Source organism: Takifugu rubripes, chromosome 13 (assembly GCF_901000725.2).
Source record: "Takifugu rubripes chromosome 13, fTakRub1.2, whole genome shotgun sequence".
In the NCBI taxonomy this organism is placed as follows: Eukaryota; Metazoa; Chordata; class Actinopteri; order Tetraodontiformes; family Tetraodontidae; genus Takifugu; species Takifugu rubripes.
In genome coordinates this window covers 20,339,123-20,360,544 of record NC_042297.1, presented here as the reverse complement: position 1 = coordinate 20,360,544, position 21,422 = coordinate 20,339,123, and the positions used below count along the sequence as shown (strand labels likewise).

The window sequence follows — 21,422 nt, the reverse complement described above, 5'->3', positions numbered from 1 at the left end:
AATTTTGCTGAAATGCTGGAGCTGTTTCCATGCTTTGAATTGCTGTTTGCCCACACTAAAGGATGAGAATGTAAATCAGAGATTCCAAAACCCTTGAAAAGCAGATAATCATCAATCGGCACTTTTCGGGCACAAATGCTTGTGTTCCTGTTACATTAACACTTTCCGTCCCGGTTACAGACTGGCAGCAGCTTCCTCCTAATGTCCGTGCATTATTATTAGCTAGCTAAATGATGAGCAATGCCAGAATATCAACAGTGTCATATACATTTGAGGTTATTGACATCCCTGCTCGCCTGCCTTAAATCTAAAACTACTTGCAGAGGATACGTTGGCTTTATTTTGGACTGAAGCGGTCAGGAACGTGCCCAGCCTGAGCTCTGCACAGGCTCCATGCTCAGACCATCAGATATCTCCAGAACAGGGCCTGCGTCTGTTTGGGTATCAGATGTTTTCTGCTGTCGTTGTCGTACCCCAGGGCCTGATAAGCATTAGTCAGACAAACACATGCAGGATGATAAAATGCTATTATACCCACTCACTACTGACGAGGCTTGACTGTTGCCCTCACCAGACTGCTCTGTAAGTCAGCAGTGTGTGTGTGTGTGTGTGTGTGTGTGTGTGTGTGTGCTTTTCACAGCATAACCCAGCATTGTGCTCCAAGCTTCCCTCCCAACAAAAAGCCTTTTCTGTTGCTATCACATCATCTCCTCTCCTTCCAGTGGTGTCTGGATCTACCTCTGTTTGGAACATCTGTTTCCTCCTTCAGCTGCATCTAATGATGCACAGTCGATCTGTCTGTGTTTCTCCGTCTGAGCCGGGTCAGCTCGGTTGCTGAGGTTTTGGCGGCGGGGTATTTCAGGTGACCCGATGGCAGCGTCGCACTAAAGCGTAAAGTTCTCACAGAAGCCTCGTGCACGGGTTCGTCCACAGCAGCTTTAACTCGGCCACCTGTCCAAATGTGCCATAGTAGCGAGATAAGATCAACACGCAGGGAAGTGTTTGCATACTTTCACCTTCTGACTTATTGAAATAGAAGCGGCGTGCGCTCCATTCACGTGGGCCTTCTGTTTGAACACCAGCTTCTCCTCACACTCATTTAAACATCCGCCAAATACGTTCTAGTCAAAGATACAAGAGAGTTCATTTGGAGAGAGGCCACAAATCTGAAATGCTGTAAAAATATTAGAATATTTTGAAAGGATGGTTTTTGGAATGCCACAACACCTTTGCTGATAATAAGAATATTGGTGGGTCATTTAAAATTGCATTTTCCTGCCCATCAATGAGTGGAACATTAATCTACAGTGTAAATAACAGGATTAGAGGTCTTTGTGTGTCTGAAGAGTTTCTAAGTATCAAAGTGAAACACAAGCATGGTATTAGCTCAGGACCAGTTTGGATGATTCGATCCTCAAAAGGTTATTGAATAATAAAACTCGAGCGAATACTTCAACTTATAAAGAATGCCGTAAATGTTTAAAAGGCTGAGCAGCACCGCAGCTCTCTGCCAACTCTTTCTTTGTGGTTTCCCAGCGAGAGGCAGCCGAGCCCAGAGCGAGTCGTCTCCTGTTTGCCCAGAGGAACGAGGTTAACTCATCAGACCACGCAGCATATCCAAACACTCACGCATGTACAAACAGGAACACACACCAATTATAAGATTACAACAGCGCAGCACTCAACCACTAGACCCTGCATGGAAAGTCAACCCAGTCCTGTGTTTGTGTCTGCCTGCGTGTGGTGGAGCCACTTGGGCCCATGCAGAGCACTCGGAGTGCTAATTAGGTAGCCGCAGCCCAGCAGAGAACATCAGAGAGAGGGGGAAAAATGGGGGAAGGTGCGGTGAACAGAGAATGGTATGACGGGGGCCAAACAATACTGATGTCCTGACGAGGCTCGGCTCGTCGGACCGCAGAAAATGGCGAAATGGAGCAGCACAAAACCCAACACCCGGGACACTCCTAGAGTGATGCTAATGCTAGCCCAGGTTCTCCTCTCCGCTAGCCTCTTTATGTATTATGAGGTCGTACATCCATCATACTTAAATTTGGTCCCATGAAGGACGACGCGGTGACGACATTCGTAAGTCCGATTCAAACAACTGGGCTGAGGACGAAGCCGAGCTTCTCATCAGGGTTTTGGCAGAGCTGCCCCCCCCCCCCCCCTTCCCTCAGCAAGATGCTACAGAAGGCAGAGCCATGCAGACAACAGCTTGACTCCTGGGGCAGGGACCACAAAGACCAGAGGCTCAGACAGAAGGCGCACGTGCGTGTGTGTGTGTGTGTGTGTGTGTGTGTGTGTGTGTTCTGCTGTCTCTAACCAACATTTTGAAGCGTAACCAGACTGTTCCATCATACGCCCACGCTGGTGTCTCAGAGAACGCAGGCACACACTTCTCACATGACACGCGTACGCGTGCACGCACCGGTGCGAGCTGAGCAGCCCCACCACAGCAGCTCTGTAATTAACAGGCAGAGGAAATGGCACCGCTTGGGTGGGTAAGTCAGATGCTGAGAGGAGAGAGAATCATCCGGGCTTGTGCCTCCCCTCCAGACACAATCTGCTCGTGCACGGCTGCGCGTGGCAGCATGAGAGATGAAGGTGAAGTGAGGGATGGAAATGCCGACTGGTCTTCTGGATGCACCGTGCTTTTGTTGCTGCTGCCAGGGAGTTTTCGTGGGCAGGAGTGTGTGTCGGTGTGTGTTGCTACAATCTAGGGTAAGGGGTGTGTGGTAAGGCGCGTGCACGCTCACGCACAGCCGCACACACGCCCTCATCATTAAAGCCACATGGGGCATCGTCAGGAAGAGTGCTGCCTTTGCACAGGTGAGGGGGTGTCAGAGGGAGGCGAACTCTGCTCCCCACTGCAGCTCCATAATAGAAGCCTCCTGTGTGATGACAGCTCAGACCTCTTTCCATTTGATTCATCTCTTGCTCTCTTCCACCAGCCCTTCTCTCCACTCCTATTCCTCCCTCCTTTCCTTTCCCCTGTCCCTCTTGGCTCACTCTTTTTCTAGTGAAAATGTTTTTCTGGTAACTGTCCAAACCCACGACAACTGGTGACGTTCAGAAATCTGTGAATCATTTGTGAATCAAAGCACGAGGCCTCTGCGTTTAAATACATAAGACGCTTATTTTTACCCCACCTGCACCACCAACCACCTGCGCCTCCTCACCACAGATGGGCTGCAGGGGTGTTGCTTGAACCCTGGGATGTTCAGCATCCTACGAGAGGCTGTGCAGGAGCGCAGAAACGTGTCAAACGTGTGCACGAAGGCACTTAAAACACTTACAAGATGAAGATGTACACACACTAAAAACGGGCATAGACACACACGAATAATCTGCACACATTAAAACACTTGAAATACCTGCCATGTACAGACACACACCTGCGTGTGTGTGTTAGGGTGTGTGTTTGTGTAACATAACTTCGGTCAAGCTGTTATAATGACATTTACCAGCAACATCCTGGTTCCGGGATGTTTGACTGTTATTGGGAAAACTGTCAGTACGTCATGAATTGCAAATAAATCCATGATTGGTCTTAATTGACTTGATTTTGAAACGGTGTGTATGTACGTGCACTGCAGACATGTCAATGTTTCCGCCCGAACCACCTCCCAAACTCTTCTCATCCCAAAATGGCATCTGTTTATGAGCGACTGGCGAGCCGGAACAATCGGAAGTTGGCGCTCAAACTGGTCAAACCTGGAGTGTGTGAAATTCTCCGTTAGATTTAAAAGGCCCGTCTGGTTACAAGAGGGGAACCTTTACCCAGTGTTGCCGTCGGCGACACGTTACCCGGACAGCTCAGACTCAGCTGTGTCCTGTTGCAAAAGCAGCTGGAAGACGGACACGCAGAATAACGAGGTCCTTTAGCGGAATGTTTGCATCCCAGCAGAGAGTTCAGCAACAGCCTCTTTCTCGGAAGGGTTGTCACCCCCACTTTTAATTACATCTGAGAATGGAAACATTTGTTAAACCGTAAGCTGATGGAGAAAACTTGTGTTCACGATGTGTGACCGGAAATCATGTGACTCGACATCTGCGTGCTTCAGGTGTTCGTGGGAAAAGGTGTGTAGCGCCGGTGTGTAGCGCAGGTGTGTAGCGCCGGTGTGTGGCGCCGGTGTGTAGCGCCGGAGTGTAGCGCCGGAGTGTAGCGCAGGTGTGTAGCGCAGGTGTGTAGCGCAGGTGTGTAGCGCCGGAGTGTAGCGCAGGTGTGTAGCGCAGGTGTGTAGCGCCGGAGTGTAGCGCAGGTGTGTAGCGCCGGTGTGTAGCGCAGGTGTGTAGCGCCGGTGTGTAGCGCCGGTGTGTAGCGCATGTGTGCAGCGCCGGTGTGCAGCGCCGGTGTGTAGCGCCGGTGTGTAGCGCCGGAGTGTAGCGCGGGTGTGTAGCGCCGGAGTGTAGCGCCGGAGTGTAGCGCCGGTGTGTAGCGCCGGACTGTAGCGCCGGTGTGTAGCGCCGGAGTGTAGCGCCGGTGTGTAGCGCCGGAGTGTAGCGCGGGTGTGTAGCGCGGGTGTGTAGCGCCGGTGTGTAGCGCCGGAGTGTAGCGCCGGTGTGTAGCGCCGGAGTGTAGCGCGGGTGTGTAGCGCCGGAGTGTAGCGCCGGTGTGTAGCGCCGGAGTGTAGCGCCGGTGTGTAGCGCTGCGCTCATCCTTCACACAGCAGTTTTCTTTTCACACATGCAGATCCTCTCCGATGTGCCTGAGGATAGATGGCACAGAAGTCAAACAAGCCTGGAACTACCGGAGCAGGTTTATCCGGCTGGGTCCTTAGTGTGTGTGTGTGTGTGTGTGTGTGTGTGTGTGTGTGTGTGTGTGTTTGCGTGTGAGCGTGTGCAGGTTCATGTGTGTTTTCACACAAACACATTTTAAATTTAAATTTCTGTCGAGGTCTTTGCGGAGGATTCCGGCCACCTTTTGCAGTGTTTGCGATCTCCAACTGTTGTTTCCTTTTGTTTCTTATAACACATCTATAATTATTGGTGACAACGTTGTTTGACGTCTTTTTTATTTTGAAAGTGTAAACATTGAGTTTTATGAATGCCTTTAAAACTCATTGCTTGTATTACAGGAGCCATCCTGCGCTGTTAAGGTTCCTCTGTATTCTATAAGATGTGTTGTCCTCCTTTAGTATCACACTGTTATTTTACCCTCTGTGGTAGCCACACTGTCCGGTTTGGACCTGGAGGCAGATGTTTGCACTGTCAATGCTAAGTAATGTAGTTGTAGTACTTTCTACCATATTTTATGCTCTTTTACTCGCCAGCTTGGCTCATCTATATGGACACTTGTCCTCAGTTGGACATTAGAAATGTCTTCTATAGCAGAAGGTCAAAGCGTCTCGTTCCCTGGGGGCATTTATATGCAGTATGCAATTAGTTTCTTGAACTCAATGACTCTTTTTCTCTTTTGCTATTCTTTCTATCTAATTCAACAATAAGTGCACCGACCAGCCTGCAGTATTGATGAACAAAGATATCGACCCAACTGTTCATCAAAAATGATTTGGGTGAAACTCAGAGGAAAAGTCTACCAATATGTTGCTGGTATAAAACATTTGATATTAGGATTTAGCAAATGTTGGTTTTAGATGAGCAAATACAGACCTGATAGTAGAGATTAGCAGGAGCCGCTGCTTTTTAGAGCAGAGTAACATCAGGACTGAGGGAGTGGAACAAAGCAGCGAGGGTTTGAGGATGCTGTGGTCATCTGCCTGATCACACTTGTTGGCTCCACCAGCACGCCTCAACCACATCTCTTTCTGCTCCTTTATCAGAAGACGGAGGCTCTGTTGCTGACCAGAATCCCAACGTTACGCCGTAGCGAGAGCGAGTTGTCAGATCACTATAAAAGGAAAGGCCCTCGTTTGTGGTGGATCAATAGTGATCAGCACGGACACTGTTGGCAGGCGGCGTTGCTGTGGGCCGGGCCAGGTTTGTGGCTGGATAAGATAGACGGAGCAGCAGCGCTGCTCTGCTAGTTTTAACAAGCTGATAGGCAAATCCCTTCCTGGTTAAAGATTAACCACTCACCAGAGCTGCCACCGTATTATCTCCCCACTGGCTGGGGCACACAGGAGCCAAGAGGATTTAGTGTGTGTGCGTGCGTGTGCGTGCGTGTGTGTGTGTGTGTGAGAGTAATCTGCATTTCAACCAGTAAAAGGTGGAACTGTGTGTCAGTGTGTTTGCTTTGACTGTGGGAGTTAGTGATCAGCTTTTCTCCCTGTGGGGTGTTAAAATTGTGTGTTTACTGTATGCCATTTAGCAGTCAGAGTGTGTGTGTGTGGGTGTGTGTGTGTGTGGGTGGGATCGTATTCGTGTGGTGTGTTGTAAAATATATTATTTTTGTTCTCAGGCTTTGTTTTGTTTTCCCTAAGGGTGTAACTGCATTTAAAGGGTTAATTACACCAGGAAGGCTGGTGTGTAACAGACTCTCTGAACCCTAATATATTTATAATGCTATTATGATTATTTTATATATATATATTATTTTCTATCAGTGAAACTGTTAAACTCTGCCTTGCTCTCTTAAACTCACTGTTAAACTGTTGCCAAAGGACCAAATCATCCTTTTAAAGCCCACTAATGAGTCTTTCTGTTTTAATGTTTCACAGCAGTATCGTTAGCATATCTTCTCTTTGACACATCACTTGGTTCACGTCCAAAGACTCTCCTCCAGTTACCTGGGAGACGTCGCCATCTACAGGAGGTTTGGTGAGACTGGAGCCCTGAAAGCTCTGAGGAAGCGGCAGCAGCGTGATGTTAATAGGTGGAGACAGACTCACTTATCTGGAAATTCATGAAACATTACTCAACTGTGGCTGCTTGGCTCGTGTGAAGAAAGACGACGCAGCTGTGCTTCTCTGCTTTGAGGAGGGAAAGATCAGCAGAAAGTGCTGGATCTCTCTAAACTATGTCCTCCCACAGCACCATCAGGACTGTATTACTGTCAGAACTTTACACTTCACAGCTTACTGTAATGTTCAGGGATCGAACGGTGCTTTCCCAGGGTGGGCGGACCATGGTCAAAGGGACAGTGGCCTGTGGCCGTTGCCACGGCGCTGGCCACCTTGCAGTTGCGCCGGAAAGAATATTTCAGTCCCTGTTGTTACCCACATTACCTTGAAGGTAGCAGAAGTCTATGTAGGGAAGGATGGGGGAAATGACAAGAGAAACGACTCATTCTCACCCCTTCAATGAAAGACGCTATGTCAGAGGGGAAGTTGAACCCACACGTTTGCTCCTTTCTGCGTTCTCAACCTCAGCCTCAGCTGCACCAGTTCCCCCACCCTGATATCAACTCGTAGCTATTGTCTGTGGCTACGTGTTCCCCTTTTTGTAAAGAAGAAAATACAGATTCTCACTCGTGCGCACAGCTAAACATTTTAGCTTTTTTTAGGGGTTTAGCACAGTTACCTGATATAGAACCTTTGTTTCCCTCATGCTGTAAATCTTTACACAGGTCAGAACTTGTCTTGCTTTTTTTCCTTTTGTGCTTCTCAGACGGTATTTAACACATGTCCCCTCTGACCACGTGCGTGCACCGTGCACACATAAATATAGAGGAGCGGCGACAGTGGATGTGGTAGCTGGCTGAGCACCATCCACTTCCTCAGTCGCTTCTTCTGGACTCCCCCCCCAGCTCAGCTTCATGGGGCACGCACGCATGTGTCTGTTATCTGCGAATGGCTGAGGAATTATAGGTTTGAGAGGAGGAGGAGGAGGAGGAGGAGGAGTGAGGGAGAGTGTGAGAAGGGAGGGTGGGAAGGGGTGGCGAGGTCATGTGACATAGCAGCAGCTGCTAGGTTAAGAATTTCTGTTTTCTCACTTAGAGAGAGAGAGAGAGAGAGAGAGAGAGAGAGAGAGAGAGAGAGAGAGAGAGAGAGAGAGAGAGAGAGAGAGAGAGAGAGAGAGAGAGAGAGAGAGAGAGAGAGAGAGAGAGAGAGAGAGAGAGAGAGAGGAGAGAGAGAGAGAGAGAGAGAGAGAGAGAGAGAGAGAGAGAGAGGAGAGAGAGAGAGAGAGAGAGAGAGAGAGAGAGAGAGAGAGAGAGAGAGGGCGCAAGGAGGGGAGAGATAGGCAGCGTGTGTGGTGTGTTGCTTTGTCAGATAAGCTCTAAACGGTCTTTGTGAGCAGCAACACGAGGGACAGGAAGACGAGAAAGGAGGGAGGGGAGAGAGGGTGGATAGGCAAAGGGAGAAAGATAGACGGGGGGAGAGAGAGAGAGAGAGAGAGAGAGGGGAGGAGGAAGATGGTTTGTGTCCTGTCAATGGCTGCCAGTGCGCGCTGGGCTGGGCTCATCGAGGAGATGCAGACGTAGGAGATCCAGGCAGCTCCTCTCCTTTGTACAGTAAGGAGCCGCGGCCATGCTCTTAACCTTTTGGTGTGTGTGTGTGTGTGTGCGCGCGCCTGTGCGTGCCTGTGTGTTGGGGAGAGCGGCACTTCCAGATAGGGCTGCCTGTTTCTCATGTGTGTGGTTGATGCAGTCATTAAATGCCGCCATCGTAGTTTAAAAGCACAGTTGTGGAGGAGGCAGCGGCTCCGAGCCCTTTGCCCGATCCGCTCGTGCGCGCGTCCGTGTCTTGCTCCAACCGAACTTCACAGATTCCATTAATAATTGTGCGCAGGGTTCACTGGGAGTGCACTGGGTAACGGGGGGGGTTACAGGCAGGACAACTTGAGAGGTGTTGAGAATGTTATTCACGCGCTCACGCCTGACCCGCTGCTGTGTGTCTTTGTCCACTCGCGTACGTGCGCGCAGATTGTTGCGCCGCCGCCGTCTCCACGGGATAAAACCTAATCTTTTTATAGCCCACTTGACCTCTGCTGTGAACCCAGATATAACTCCTACTTATCTGACTGTTGACGTCCTGTAATCAAGCAGCTTTTCTTTCAGCGACTCTCTTCCTTCAGGTTTTTGTAGAAGATGGAAGTTGGATCTGAAACGAGACTCTCGGCCTCACTGGTTCTCGTGTGTTCCTCCATTTGTGAGTGAGCGAGTGTGTGATTGTGCATTTTACCTGAGCAAGTAGAGCTATCACTTGCAGCTCTGGCATTTAGGGCGTCCACTGACCAAGGGGCTGTCAAAAGGGTGTCACCTTTCAACACGCAAACACGGAGAGGGACAGACGCTAAACTCCTCTTTAAATACCTCCTGTGTACTCACACTCTGTAAAAACACACAATAAAATCCAACCCTTTGGTCCTGCTACTCTGGATGTTCAGCAGGAAACGCACCAGGTTATTAAAAGAAAAAGAAATCATGTGGGATGGGTGTGTTTCGGAGCCAATAAGCGATTAACTTCGTCTGCAGTTTGTGTTTATGCTGAAGTCGTGAACCTGTGATCATTCTCTGTCATCTGGAGTCGCCGCCCCTCTTATAGATTGTGTTCCTGGGTTGTGGTCAGTAGGAGAGTTGTGCGACCTCTGACAGACACACGACCAGACGAGATCCCTGTGAGCAAAGGAAGGGTGACCCGCCCTCCTGACCTTTCACCTCTGACCCTAAGGCATACAACACCGCCCCCCTGCTTCTCACCCCACCAATTCCCATCCGCCCCAGCTGTCACAAACAGATACCAGCACCACGTTCTGCTGCCATATTTTTTGTCAGAAACGCTCATTTTAGTTACCAAAGATTGTGTTTCTTTGTTATTCTTCTTAATGCCAAACCGGTTGTTAATACTTCCTCATTCTTCTCCCATTTGTCTATTGTTAGGCATGAGCCATGAGCCAAAGTCACCATCATTAGGAATGATCTCCACAGCGACACGTACCACGGCGACGGTCAGCCCACTCACCCCGTCGCCTCTCAACGGCTCCATCGTAGCCAATGGAAGCCCGGCTACCCAGTCTGCCCACTCCGGATTCGCTGCGGCCCTCCGTAAATTGGCAAAACAAGCCGAAGAACCTCGAGGTAAAACCAGGAAACTGATCTAATTGGCTGTACACAATTATTATTATCTTTTCTCGGCCTGTGGGGAAAAAAACTGTAATTACTATGATATTACGCATCATAGAACCTTATTAGAAGAGCATCTAGCCAACCAGTCCTTACCTGGGAAAGCACTTGCTCTCGCTTTCCTTTCTATTTGTCCATTTGTTCTTTGGTGATCTTATATTACGATTAACCTGTTCATTACCCAGCAGAGGATTGATACCAACCTGGTATCACATTAGTTGGCTTCCCTGGAGATTCTGTAGCTGACTTTCTTAACTTGAGGTGTGGGTGGGGTAGTCCACTTAGAAGCAGCCCTAAATGTGTGTATGATGCTCTTACAGGTTCTTTTAGCCACAAACCTCTATGAAATTCTTCATGAATTTCCTCTTTATCACCTACGCACTCACATTACAGTGTTATAACATAGTGGTGATGACCTCATCGATGATGTTGAAATGTCATCACCTGTCTGGCAAGAAATATGTTACCACAGGGGTTCAGGGTTCGTTGTGGTGGTGCTATGGTGACTGTTTCATTCCAGTTCATTTTTTTTAATCGGAGCTAACAAGCATCTCCCAAATTCATGTGCGCTGTGTCTCGTAATTGCACATTCACACACTAATGATGCAGAATGTAGCCGGAGAGGCACAATAGCTAAATTGCCATTGTGGAGTTAATTGGGAACATTTGTGTGTGCATATGCATGTGTGGTTGCATGCCCTGTTTAAGCTGCCCCAGCTGTCCTCCCACATTCTGACTCCTTAATCAGACGGCCACCGCCTCCTCAGGTATCCCTGGACACCTCGCCTCCCTACGAATATGCTGTAGTCTCACTTTTCGCTGCCTGCTTTAATGTCAGTTTGGCCCCAGACGCAGTGCTGCAGAATTTGGTGCAATTGGACATATATGAACTTACAGTTTCCCATTAAAATCTGATGATGATGATGCACACATTTTACTGCCAGAGAGACAAATGAACATTGTGTCTGGTTAAAGCATCAGCAGTGGTATCATGGAGGGTTTTTTTATTTTTTTTGGCCATTTAATACTCCATTGTTAGTGAGCTAATTGATACGTGAAATGAATTCTCTTAATAACTTTTGCCTCTCGTGTGATGAGGTGAGAATAGACGTTCTCTCCTTGACCTGTAATCCTTATTCTTCAAACTCGCAGAGCTCCAGTCTGTCTTTTTTCATACAAACAAGAGCCGGATTCTAAGTTCTGCCACCTTTTTATTAAAAGCACAAAAAAGTCCCTTTGTTATTTTTTCTCTAAAGCCGTCTGACTGTTACCAGTCAACACGGTATTTGCAGCTATGAGTCAGGCATCAGTCATAAGGGCACAACGCGGCCCATGTTGGAGCTCAGGCTCCTGGGTGGGCAAAGAGGCATGTTGCCTCTGGAGCTCCGCCCACTTCTGTCTGCAGAGCCTTGTATTTATAGGCAGCGTACACACACCCTGACACCCCCACACATGCTAACAGCTGTCTTTGCATCTACATAAGCCTTGTGATTTTTAGCTTGCCGCAGCCTGCAGTCTGTCCATTATCCATTTTCGCTGTCATTCTCTCCACCGCTTCAGCCTTATAGGGGAGTATGGCCCCATATATGAGGAGTCATGACTCAGGCCTGCAGGATTTACTCACGTCTGAGCACTACTATTAGTGCAGCGAGCCTCTGAATTGATTGACGGCCCTGACCGCGACTGCTGTTCAGACACGCACGCGGACACGAGTGTCGTCACCGGTCTGTTGTGAGTGTAATGAAATAGCTGGAGTGCTCCACTGAAGAGGGAGGTGACGTGTAATGAGTATCAGATCAGCATAAAGCACCCACGCTCACTCCCGTTCGCTAACGCACACACGGATGACAGGTTGGCACAAAAGGCACGCTCGCTGAGAGCTGATTAATTAGGCAGAGCTGGGTTTAATCCTGAGTTATGTCTACGTGCACAGCAGCATCATTTTGTGTCAGTTTTGGTCACGTTTAGTGGTGAAAGAGAATGAGCAGGAAAGATTTCTCAGAGGTAGATGAAATATATTCGCTTGGAAATACAGAACATTATAGTAATTAATACATTGTGTGTGCGTGTGCGCGTGCACGTGTGTGTGTGAGACCAGAGGCTTCCCTTGTTTCTGGAAGCCCAGAGCATGCTGGGACAGTGGGGCAGTGTGTCTCTGACCTCTCCATCTGGTGCCTGCCTGCAGCTCATGCTGCCTCACTGTGCCTTGTGCGTGCATGTATGTGTGTCTTCAAGGCAAAGCCCTTCAGGCAGCGATTGTCCCTGAAACACTCACAAACAAGCACATTTGCTTGTCGCTCTTCTCTCTTGTTCTCTCCATAACTCGCCTACTTTGCACGTATCACCACTGTTGGGCAGCACTACAGCATCCAAGCCTAATATACAGTTTGTCTAGTCAGCACAAAGCACACTGGATTTCTCCTCTTATTTCCATCCGCCATCTTGTTCTGCCTCTTTCTTTGCTGGCACAGCAACACACACATACACACACGCACAGTCCTCTTCTCCCCTCCCCCCAACTCAGTGATGCAGATTACAGGCTTTGTAGTGTGTTGTCAGTGTGTGGCCAACACTGAAATAGCAGGTGTGTGCAGTGTTGATGCCTTACAGCAGGTATTGTGTTGGGGATACTTGCTTTCTGGGCGAGGGTGCACGTGCTTGGGCTTGGCTTGCGTTTGTGCACGCTGGTTGTGGTAGCATATGGATGCAGGGTTAAGTGGGTACTGCTATGCACACCAGGTGTGAAATGGGCTGTTTAATTAAGTGGCGATGTTATAATGCATGTTGGGTAGGGTGATGGTGAGTTGCCAGGAAGGATGAGAGGAACTGGCCACAGGAAATTTGACAGTTGACAAAGCTTATTTAAAATGAATGGGTGAGTGAAGTTCAAAATATCTTCTACTGAATCCAGAAAGACTGGGTCGCAACCTTGTGGGGTGTGTGTGTGTGTGTGGGGCTCAGCTTGAGCGGTCATGTGTGGAGGCAGTCTGGGAGAGCGGGGCCAGTAATAGAGGAGGCGATAGAGAAAGGAGCCTCACATTAATCACACACAGCTTGGGACTCAGACAGTTTTTATTTCTTTTTCTCTCTTCCTTGCTCTTTCCTCCTGCCTCCTTTTTCCTATGTTCTTTTTCACACTGCCCCAGTGAGCACACACACACACGCACCCACACACGCATGCACACGCACTCACACACACACACACACACACGCATTGGGTAAGTGACAATCAGTACAGCTAATGAAGTGCAGGTTCAGAGCTGATGAGACAATTTCTGACTCTTGGGACAAAGGCTGCGCTTCACCCCTTGTTTTCAGCTCCCCACAGGGCCAAAATGTATGGCCTCCTCCTCTCAGTAGATGGAAGGGTATGAGCATATGGTGGTGCAGAAATGACACCAGCTTGGTGCCAATTACATGCCTCATATGAGTTTGCCCATGTTAGCCGGCAACATGCAGAAGGAAACAAATGCACTTGTGCCACTACTTCGACACATCCCCCCATCTGCTGTAACATGCGCTGACGCTTGTGCATAAAACCTGGCAGATCTGCCTCTTCTGGTAAAAATGGTATTTGGAAGGCAAGGAGACAGAACCAAGGTGGTAGGTGGGTGTCGTTTGTGTGCCGTGTTGTAAAGAGGAGGGAAAGAGAGATGTAATAGCTGTGTTTTGATGCATGTGCGCTCGTCAAAGGAATGGGCGCCTGGAAGGGAAGAGATCCTTCATATGCTGGAGGAAGAGAAAGAAGCTGCCTTCAACTCATCTACTTCTCTTCCCGCTCCTTTAATTATTCAGTCAGTCCTGCCTCTTCTCCTGTCTGCTTTGCCTCTACATGGAAAAGGAGGAGGAGGAGTCAGGCATGGTGATTTTTTTCATTTTTCATTTATTTCTTTTTTTATTTATCGTTTTTTTGTTGGTGGTGGGTGTGTATGCAAGGTTGGTTGCTTAGCAATTCAGAATCAGTGATGTGCCCCCACCCCCCCAGCTCCCCTCCTTGTCTTATTTGTTGGATCCTTGTGAGTGTATGTTGTGTGTGCGTCCGTGTGCAGGTTGAATAGGCTGTGACACTAGAGCTGTATTAAGTGTAGCTCCATTCCCCAGGCTGAGTGGGCTGCTATTGATTGGCCTAGTCTTGCACGGGAGAGTAATGGCTCTCTGAGAGGTGTGTGTGTGCGCGCTTCTTGTTTGTGGGGGTGGGGGGTGAGGGAGATTAGGCCACTAATTGCCATTGTGCAGACAATATATCCCCCCTCCCTGCCTCCTCCAAATATTGTGTCCCTGCTACCCGCTCTCCCATCTGCACCCTGTTCTCCTGCTTCCTTTTTGCTCCATCTCTCACCTCACCTCACACCTCTTTTGCAATGTACCCTTTTTCATCAGTCACATCCTTTCTCCCGTCATTTTCATGTCGCACCCCACATGTATCGTCGCCATCGTTTTCACACATACACACTTTTGTTCTGGTGCAATATTCTTGCCCTACTCTCACTGCTGCCGCTCTCGCGCTGATTTTAATAGTTAATTATGCAGTCACTGTTAATAGTTTTTTCTTACTTGTTTGTATTCGTTAGAATGTGTTAAAAATCAGCCAATACCTCTGACCGTACCAGTGCAGTAAGGTCTGTTAGGTGATGTTGCTAAGGAAACTGACGCTCCAAAGACACATTTATTTGCCGGAGATCTCCCTTGCTAACTAGCGAGGCTTAAAACTGACACATATTTGAATGTTGGTGCGTACACACATGTATCTTCCTTGCTGTCTGTAGAGCAGCACTGAAGTCGGCCCTGTTGAGAGGGCCATGACCCACAGAGCTGTGATGCTCAGATACAGCACGCTGTACTGTCAGGAGAGCAGGCAGAGGTGAGGCTGGGTGAAGGAGAGCAGAGCTAGAGCAAACACAGGTTAAAGACGCTAGAGAATGGACTGAAATAAAGAAGGAATGACAGGCAAAAAATAGAGGATGAGGCAGAAAGGTAGGTGGGGCACATATACCGGGAGGCAGTCACGAAGAAGGAAATACATGAGGCACGAGTGCATATGTGTTAAAGAGAACATGTCATTTGAAAACTAGAAATAAAGAAAGAAAATGCAAGATGTGACACAGCTACACAGCAACAGAGGTCTCCCTGGGGCACCTGCTGCCTGTGCTGCAAGGGGAGCTGCTGTGTAGCTGGAAAGCTAAATGACTGTTCATTCAGAACACACACCTCTTAGAAACACACATGTGGAGGCCTAACTTGTATGGAACGGCAGGGCTGAGGAACCCATTCTGCTCATGAGAGCAATCGGTGTGTTGAAACATGAGTATTATCCGTAGTACTGCAACATTATACTTCCCACTAAAAGTGTCAGTGCTGTACAACTGTTTTCCATGCATTGATAGAGCAGAACAATAAATAAATGCTAATTAAATTCTGTCACTGTTGTCTCATCCTACTTCTCTCCTTCTCCAGCTGCATCTTCCATCAGCAGTGAGTCCTCTCCAGTGTCCTCCCCTGCCACCAACCACAGCTCTCCAGTCAGTACACCCAAGAGGGGTCCACTTGGCCCAGGGCCTGTCCTTGTTCCGCCTGCGGGTCACAGCGTGCCAAACACCCCGCCAGTAGTAACAATTGCTCCAACAAAAACTAGCAACGGCCTCTGGAGGAACGAGGGGCGTCAGGTAAGGGCAGCACACAGACACTCCTCAAGTTGACCTTCCTGAACCCCGATTGCTGTGTAGTTTATTCTATAAATTGAAATGCAACAGTTTTAATTTTTCATTAATGTTGAACAACAAAGACTCGGTGTCTAAAGTGGTAACTTGGGTATGTGGTCAGTAACTCCTAACATGTCTATGATGACCACCAACTAAATGGCACTCAATGATGGCAGATGCCAGTGGGATATTGAGGTGACAATCCCAAGGCAGCCAACATCTGTGCCACTCCAGCCGCCTCCCTTTAAGCTGTCTTGCCCTTGGAATAGCCCTTTCCAGTGATGTAGCCTTTAGACTCATAATCACCCATGACTCCAGCCTCACCCTCCTCATTCAAGCAGTGAAGTGCATCCATGCTTCATCACCCGCCTGCATACTGGGGAGAAAGGGGGTGGGGGGAGCTTGCTTTGATAAGGACTGGATTGTGGATTATGGCCTTCCTTTAAGCCTTCTTATCTCAGCTCAGGGCTAATAGTCAAGGCCAAGCACACAGTAGTTACGAACAGCACTCTGCAGCATGCAGCAAGTCTTAGAGGTACTTTGATTGTCCCCTGGAGAAAGGAAGACGGCGTTACTGGGGAGAATGAGGTGGTCAGCTACCCAACAGCGTGTGGCAGCACCTTTCCTCTGGACACCCCACTGACCTTCACCCCCTGTATCCACAGCTGCTTCAAAATGGTATTTGTTGGAGATGCCTTTGAGGGATAGCAGCTTCCTTCCACGCTCATTCTTTGTTATGGGATATACAATTAGAAACACAGAGTAATCTGCATTCATTATTAAGTGATCAATATTTATTGACATTCAGAAGTGAAAATGCAGGCATATGCGTATGTCCTACTCTGGCCTGCATCTGAATCTGCTCCCGATAAGACGACGGATGCTCCCCTCAGAGCTGGATCAGGGCACCAGTCTGTGGTACCGAGTGTGAGCAGTGGATGCAGTAATGCTAGACGTCCAGGGCTCCTCTTGGACCCAGTGCTGGCCAGCCATTGGCATCGATGGCTTTGTCACCTTGCAGCTGCTGACACATGTGGTCTGAGCATCGTCATACACCAGAAGGAACCTGAAAGATTAGGCAGCAGTTGTGCTGCACGGTTGTCCCCCCCCCCCCCCCCCCCCCCCCCCCCCCCCCCCCCCCGGTGTACAGACCAGTCTCCCTGTAGCTCCTGTACACCCTTCACAATGTGCTGAAAGAGACACAGCTTAAAAAAGAAGAGGTTAAATGAGGTGAAGTGGACGAGAGATGAGGGTGGAACAGGGATGTGTCTCTCCAACCAAGGTCACAGTATCTCCCCCATTGCTGTTGTGCTGTTTAAGCAAGTACTCAAGTATAGCTGAGGTCAAAAAGACCCATTGGCCTGTAAATGATATGTGAATGCAGTATGAACACACCATTTGGAACAATGTCAATTGGCCATGAAACTACTGTAATGGAGGGAGGATGAATGAAGCAGCCATGTAGTGCTTGAATGTGGCTCCGTGCACATATGTCTGCTTCGTCGTCTCTGTGAAAGACGGAAGCGTCTCTTCCAGAGAGCGGTTGCAGACATGGCAGCAGTGGAGAGGGACCATGGTGCGTTGGCATTTTGCTTTAATGTCTGCAGGAGCCTGCTCCCGCTGCTGCCAGTAATTGCCTTTTAATTGGCAGTTTGGATTCATGGCTCTATCTGAGAGGTGTAAACGAGAACTCTACAACATGCAGGGTCCCCCACCCCACTGGGGGTCACTGGGCACACTGTCTTACACAGAAGCTGTTGGGCTTTGTCATCAGTACTGTGCATGTGCTATCTTAGCGGTGGATTTTATTTTGTTTGGATTGTTAGAGGTAATAATTGAATAGTGGTGTCTCTGTAATGGACACGGGTGGTTGTGTATGTTTTCAGGCTACCTAAATATTACATAAACCTTTGCGGTCTCTGTCTGCAAGTGCTCATTGATGCATGTCAATTACAAAAGCAAGCACTAAAGTCACAATATTTTGACATCTGTGCATTCTTTGTAAAAGCAGGCATATGTCTGTTTTATATCCACATCCGCTGTCGTGAGAAAGCGCCTCCTGCAGCTCCTAAAGCCCATTTAGACAGTTTGCATAAGTGAAAGTAACTCATTGCCATTTCTGGTAAAGGAAATGTGCCACTAATTTACATTTGTTGTAGATGAAGGGACAAAGCTGGATAAGTACACACAGACTTGTATTGAAAGAATTTCTCAAAAATGTTCTATATCAAAAGTGTCAGTTTAGCAACCACGTTGCCGTGGGTACTACACTCTGTAACTGCTTCTCTGAAGCGGCCACTGTTTTCAGGGATCATTTATGATGCATTCTTGTCTTCCTACCTGTGCTGAACTCTAGTGGACTCTCTGTTAGAAACCACGGACCCCTGCCGGTGTCAGAGAAACAAATTAGTGACCTTTAAGACTGAATGTTAGCACTTTAGTGTCCACTTGGGTCAGTAGCTGCTGAACCAGAGGCGGAGATAATGGCTGCCTAAATTGGATTTATTTTAACACAGACAGCAGCAACACTAAGGACACAGCTGCTGTGGTATCTCGCCTCCATTCCAGAGAACCAAAAGGTTAATTTACTGGGAAACTCGCTGCTGTCTTCATTCTTTCATTTTTTCCACCTCTTCTGGTTGTTTTGAGGAACTCTTTTGTTGCGTGCGAGGTGAAGCTTTCACCGTGCCTGCAAATACCCTCGTCCTCATTACAATGTATTTTCTTGTGAATCTTACAATGATTCTACTTTAGCCTGTTCGGTAGCATTTGTTGGCTGGTGGGAACCAGCCGCCTCTCCCGCAGCAGGAGGTTCTGCTCCATATGCTTGCTAAGAACGAGCATGTTGTGGATAAGTGAGAATGTGGTTTCTGCAAAAGGGAAAAGGAGGTAAAAGAAACCTGGAGGGAAAGACGTGGTGCCTTTTGAACTTTGTTGTCCTGTTGATGTGCAAGCATCCACCAGTTTCCCAAATTCTCCAGTTTTGGTAGGAATAAATGTGGTTGTTTATTCAGAGAGGCAATTGTAGTGCGAAAGTGCCTGAAGTAGAATTAGGGGAGCTCTGGCACCATAAACAGGCCTCTTCTCTCCTCTCCTGGGATAGAGTCAATGAACACTGACAACCGTGATGGTCACAGGTCCTCCGGAACAATGACTTAGATCCTTTCTCTCTCTCTCTTTTCAGGCTGACTCGGGGCCTCGCGGGGCCACCAGGGAACGCCTGGGTGCTGAGGGGACCCTATCCCAAGAAAAGGGTGGCCCCTCGGTCCCTGCCCACCTCCTAGGAAACCCCTATGCCTTCGGTCTCACCCCCAGTGCTGTCATGCAGGACTCACGTTTTCAACACCTTAAGTGAGTCACACTCTGCCTAAATCATTGTGGACCTTTTTTATAATTAAGCAGTAAGAACTTAGAGGCTGAGCTGATCACACATTTTCCACATGATCACGAACTTTTCAAAGGATCCGGATGACTGGTGTTTCAGAAATTGGTCCACGTTTCAATCACCACACGTTTGTGGAGAGCGGGCACATAGAAATATACGATGGGCTACTACCCGTGTCGTTAAGGGTCGATGGCACGTGTTCGATAGGCACGATCGGAAGAGCGAGCCAACCGTCCACGTTAGGAAATATTTTAAAGTGGAGTACGAAGGCAGCGCGACAGCAACATGCAGCGTCACTGGTGTCCTTCGGTCGTAGATAATCCTTCGATGGCAGCTAATCACACCAGTCCTGATATTCAGCACAACCTTGAGTGTGATATTGCTGTTATACAATAGTTCTTAGAAAATAGATGAGACAATGGTTTGTTTGTGTAATAACCTATTTATTATATTTAATTATAGTTCCCCAGCTGATGCAACGTTAGATAACTGTGATTAGAACACCTGTAGAGCGGAGTGATAATGAGTGATAATGTAAAGTCTCAGTGCTGTGGTACTCTATCAGCACTCATCCAATGTCTCGTCCAATCAAATTACCTGGTCAGAATGGTTGGGTAATTGTGATTAAAGCTGCGTTGAGCGGGCCCCCACATGCACATTGGACTGTGGCAGTAAAAATGTCTGCCTTTTCAGTAATAAATCCAGTAGTATTGAATTTTTCACGAGTTTCCACCCACGTACAAAGTTTCCCAACTTTTTCATCAAGGTTACTAGTGCCCCAAAGCAGGTAACTTCCTGTAACTAGTAGGTGTTGCTTTAATTAGGACTCAGTACTGACAAATAAATCTTTTCATAGTTTCAATTATGAAAACATGCCTTAAGGAAGGACTTAGATGTGTTCTTTCTTTTATTATAAGTATTAGAGTATCAGTACTGGCAGATACTCAAAATGAAATAACTCGGACTGGGACTCGGGGCCAATGACATGTGACCAGGACACCCCTGATACTTTTATCACCCCTTCTTTTACCTGTAGCTTGCCCAGGCAGCTGCCTAATGCAGTGCCCCCTGGTCATGTGCCAGAAGAGTACCTCCGTGGGTTCCGCCCCTATGCCACAACAGAAGATGCCCTCCGGATGCCATCTTTGCCCCTGGGCATGGATCCTGCCACCGCAGCAGCTGCAGCCGCCTACTACCACCCCAGCTACCTTCCCCATCCTTCCTTTACACCATACAGGTAGGCCTCATTACCAATTGACCCTCTTTATTTTGAGAGTTTGTTGCAAGCCTGCATGTGTAGAAAGTGCCCCCCCCCTCAGCCAAGCTAGATCAGAGGACTGCAGCACCATCACACTCCGGCCAATCATTTATTTAATGAGTGGATGGATGCCCTCTCTCTGCCCCCAACACCACCACACACATGCACGTGAACACCCGCGAACATGAATCCAAACCCGTGTGCGTGCGCGTCGCTCTGTGTTGCCGTGTTTGAGCTCGGGTGGCGTCCGCTGCTTCCTTGGACGATGTGTCTGGGAGGAACGCGGGTTAATTAAAGTGACTACACCTCTGACTGTTTCTGTTCCCTCTCTGTTTTTACGTCGATGTTTTCCCCCAGGATGGATGATCCGTTCTGCCTCTCTGCTCTGAGGTCACCATTCTATTCGCTGCCAGGGGGGGGAGCATTACCCCCAATCCATCCTTCTGCTGTTCACATGCACCTGCCAGGAGTTCGTTATCCTGGAGATTTCACGCACCCGTCGCTCTCAGCTCTGCAGTCCGCCGAGAGGTGAAGTATCCCCGCTTTCATGATCAGAAGACTCACCCAGTCCTTGTCAGCAGTAAGTTGTGGTTCTGGTTCGCCATCTCCGATTCCACTGACCTTTTCCTCTTCCTGTCTCTGCTTGCTTTATTAGACTTCAGCTGGAGGACGAGATGAGACAGAGGGAGAGGGAGCGGGAGCGTGAACGAGAGCGTGAGCGAGAGCGTGAACGAGAAAAGGAGAGGGAGCGAGAGGCGGAGCGGGAGAAGGAGCGAGAAAGAGAGCGGGAGAGAGAGAGGGAGAAGGAACTGGAGCGGGAGAGAGAGCGGGAGCGAGAGAGAGAGCGGGAACGGGAGAAGGAGAGGGAGAGGGAGAAAGAACTTGAGAGGCAAAAGGAGAGAGCGCTGAGAGAAAAAGAGCTCCAGGCCTCCAAGGCCATGGAGAGCCACTATATGGCTGAGCTCCATGCCATGAGGGGAGGTCAGGAGGACAGAACCAAGCCTGAGAGGCTCACTCCAAATCGGGCTGGTACGTGTCCATGCTGCTGTTGTAGCTGCAGACATAATATAATATATGCAGCATATGAAAAGTATAATATAGCAGAGAAGCAATTTC

At 48.5% G+C, this 21,422-nt stretch overlaps 1 protein-coding gene across 2 annotated transcripts in view; it reads left to right on the top strand.

Annotated features, from left to right (window-relative positions):
• Positions 1–21,422, top strand: part of gse1b (Gse1 coiled-coil protein b) — a 114,684-nt gene that overhangs the window by 85,625 nt on the left and 7,637 nt on the right. For both annotated transcript variants that reach the window (XM_011610343.2, XM_029845765.1), the window contains exons 3-8: positions 9,722–9,919; positions 15,419–15,627; positions 18,848–19,014; positions 20,085–20,285; positions 20,664–20,834; positions 20,962–21,335. In XM_011610343.2, coding sequence (XP_011608645.2) covers positions 9,722–9,919; positions 15,419–15,627; positions 18,848–19,014; positions 20,085–20,285; positions 20,664–20,834; positions 20,962–21,335 — 1,320 coding nt within the window. The remainder of the gene's footprint in view (positions 1–9,721; positions 9,920–15,418; positions 15,628–18,847; positions 19,015–20,084; positions 20,286–20,663; positions 20,835–20,961; positions 21,336–21,422) is intronic.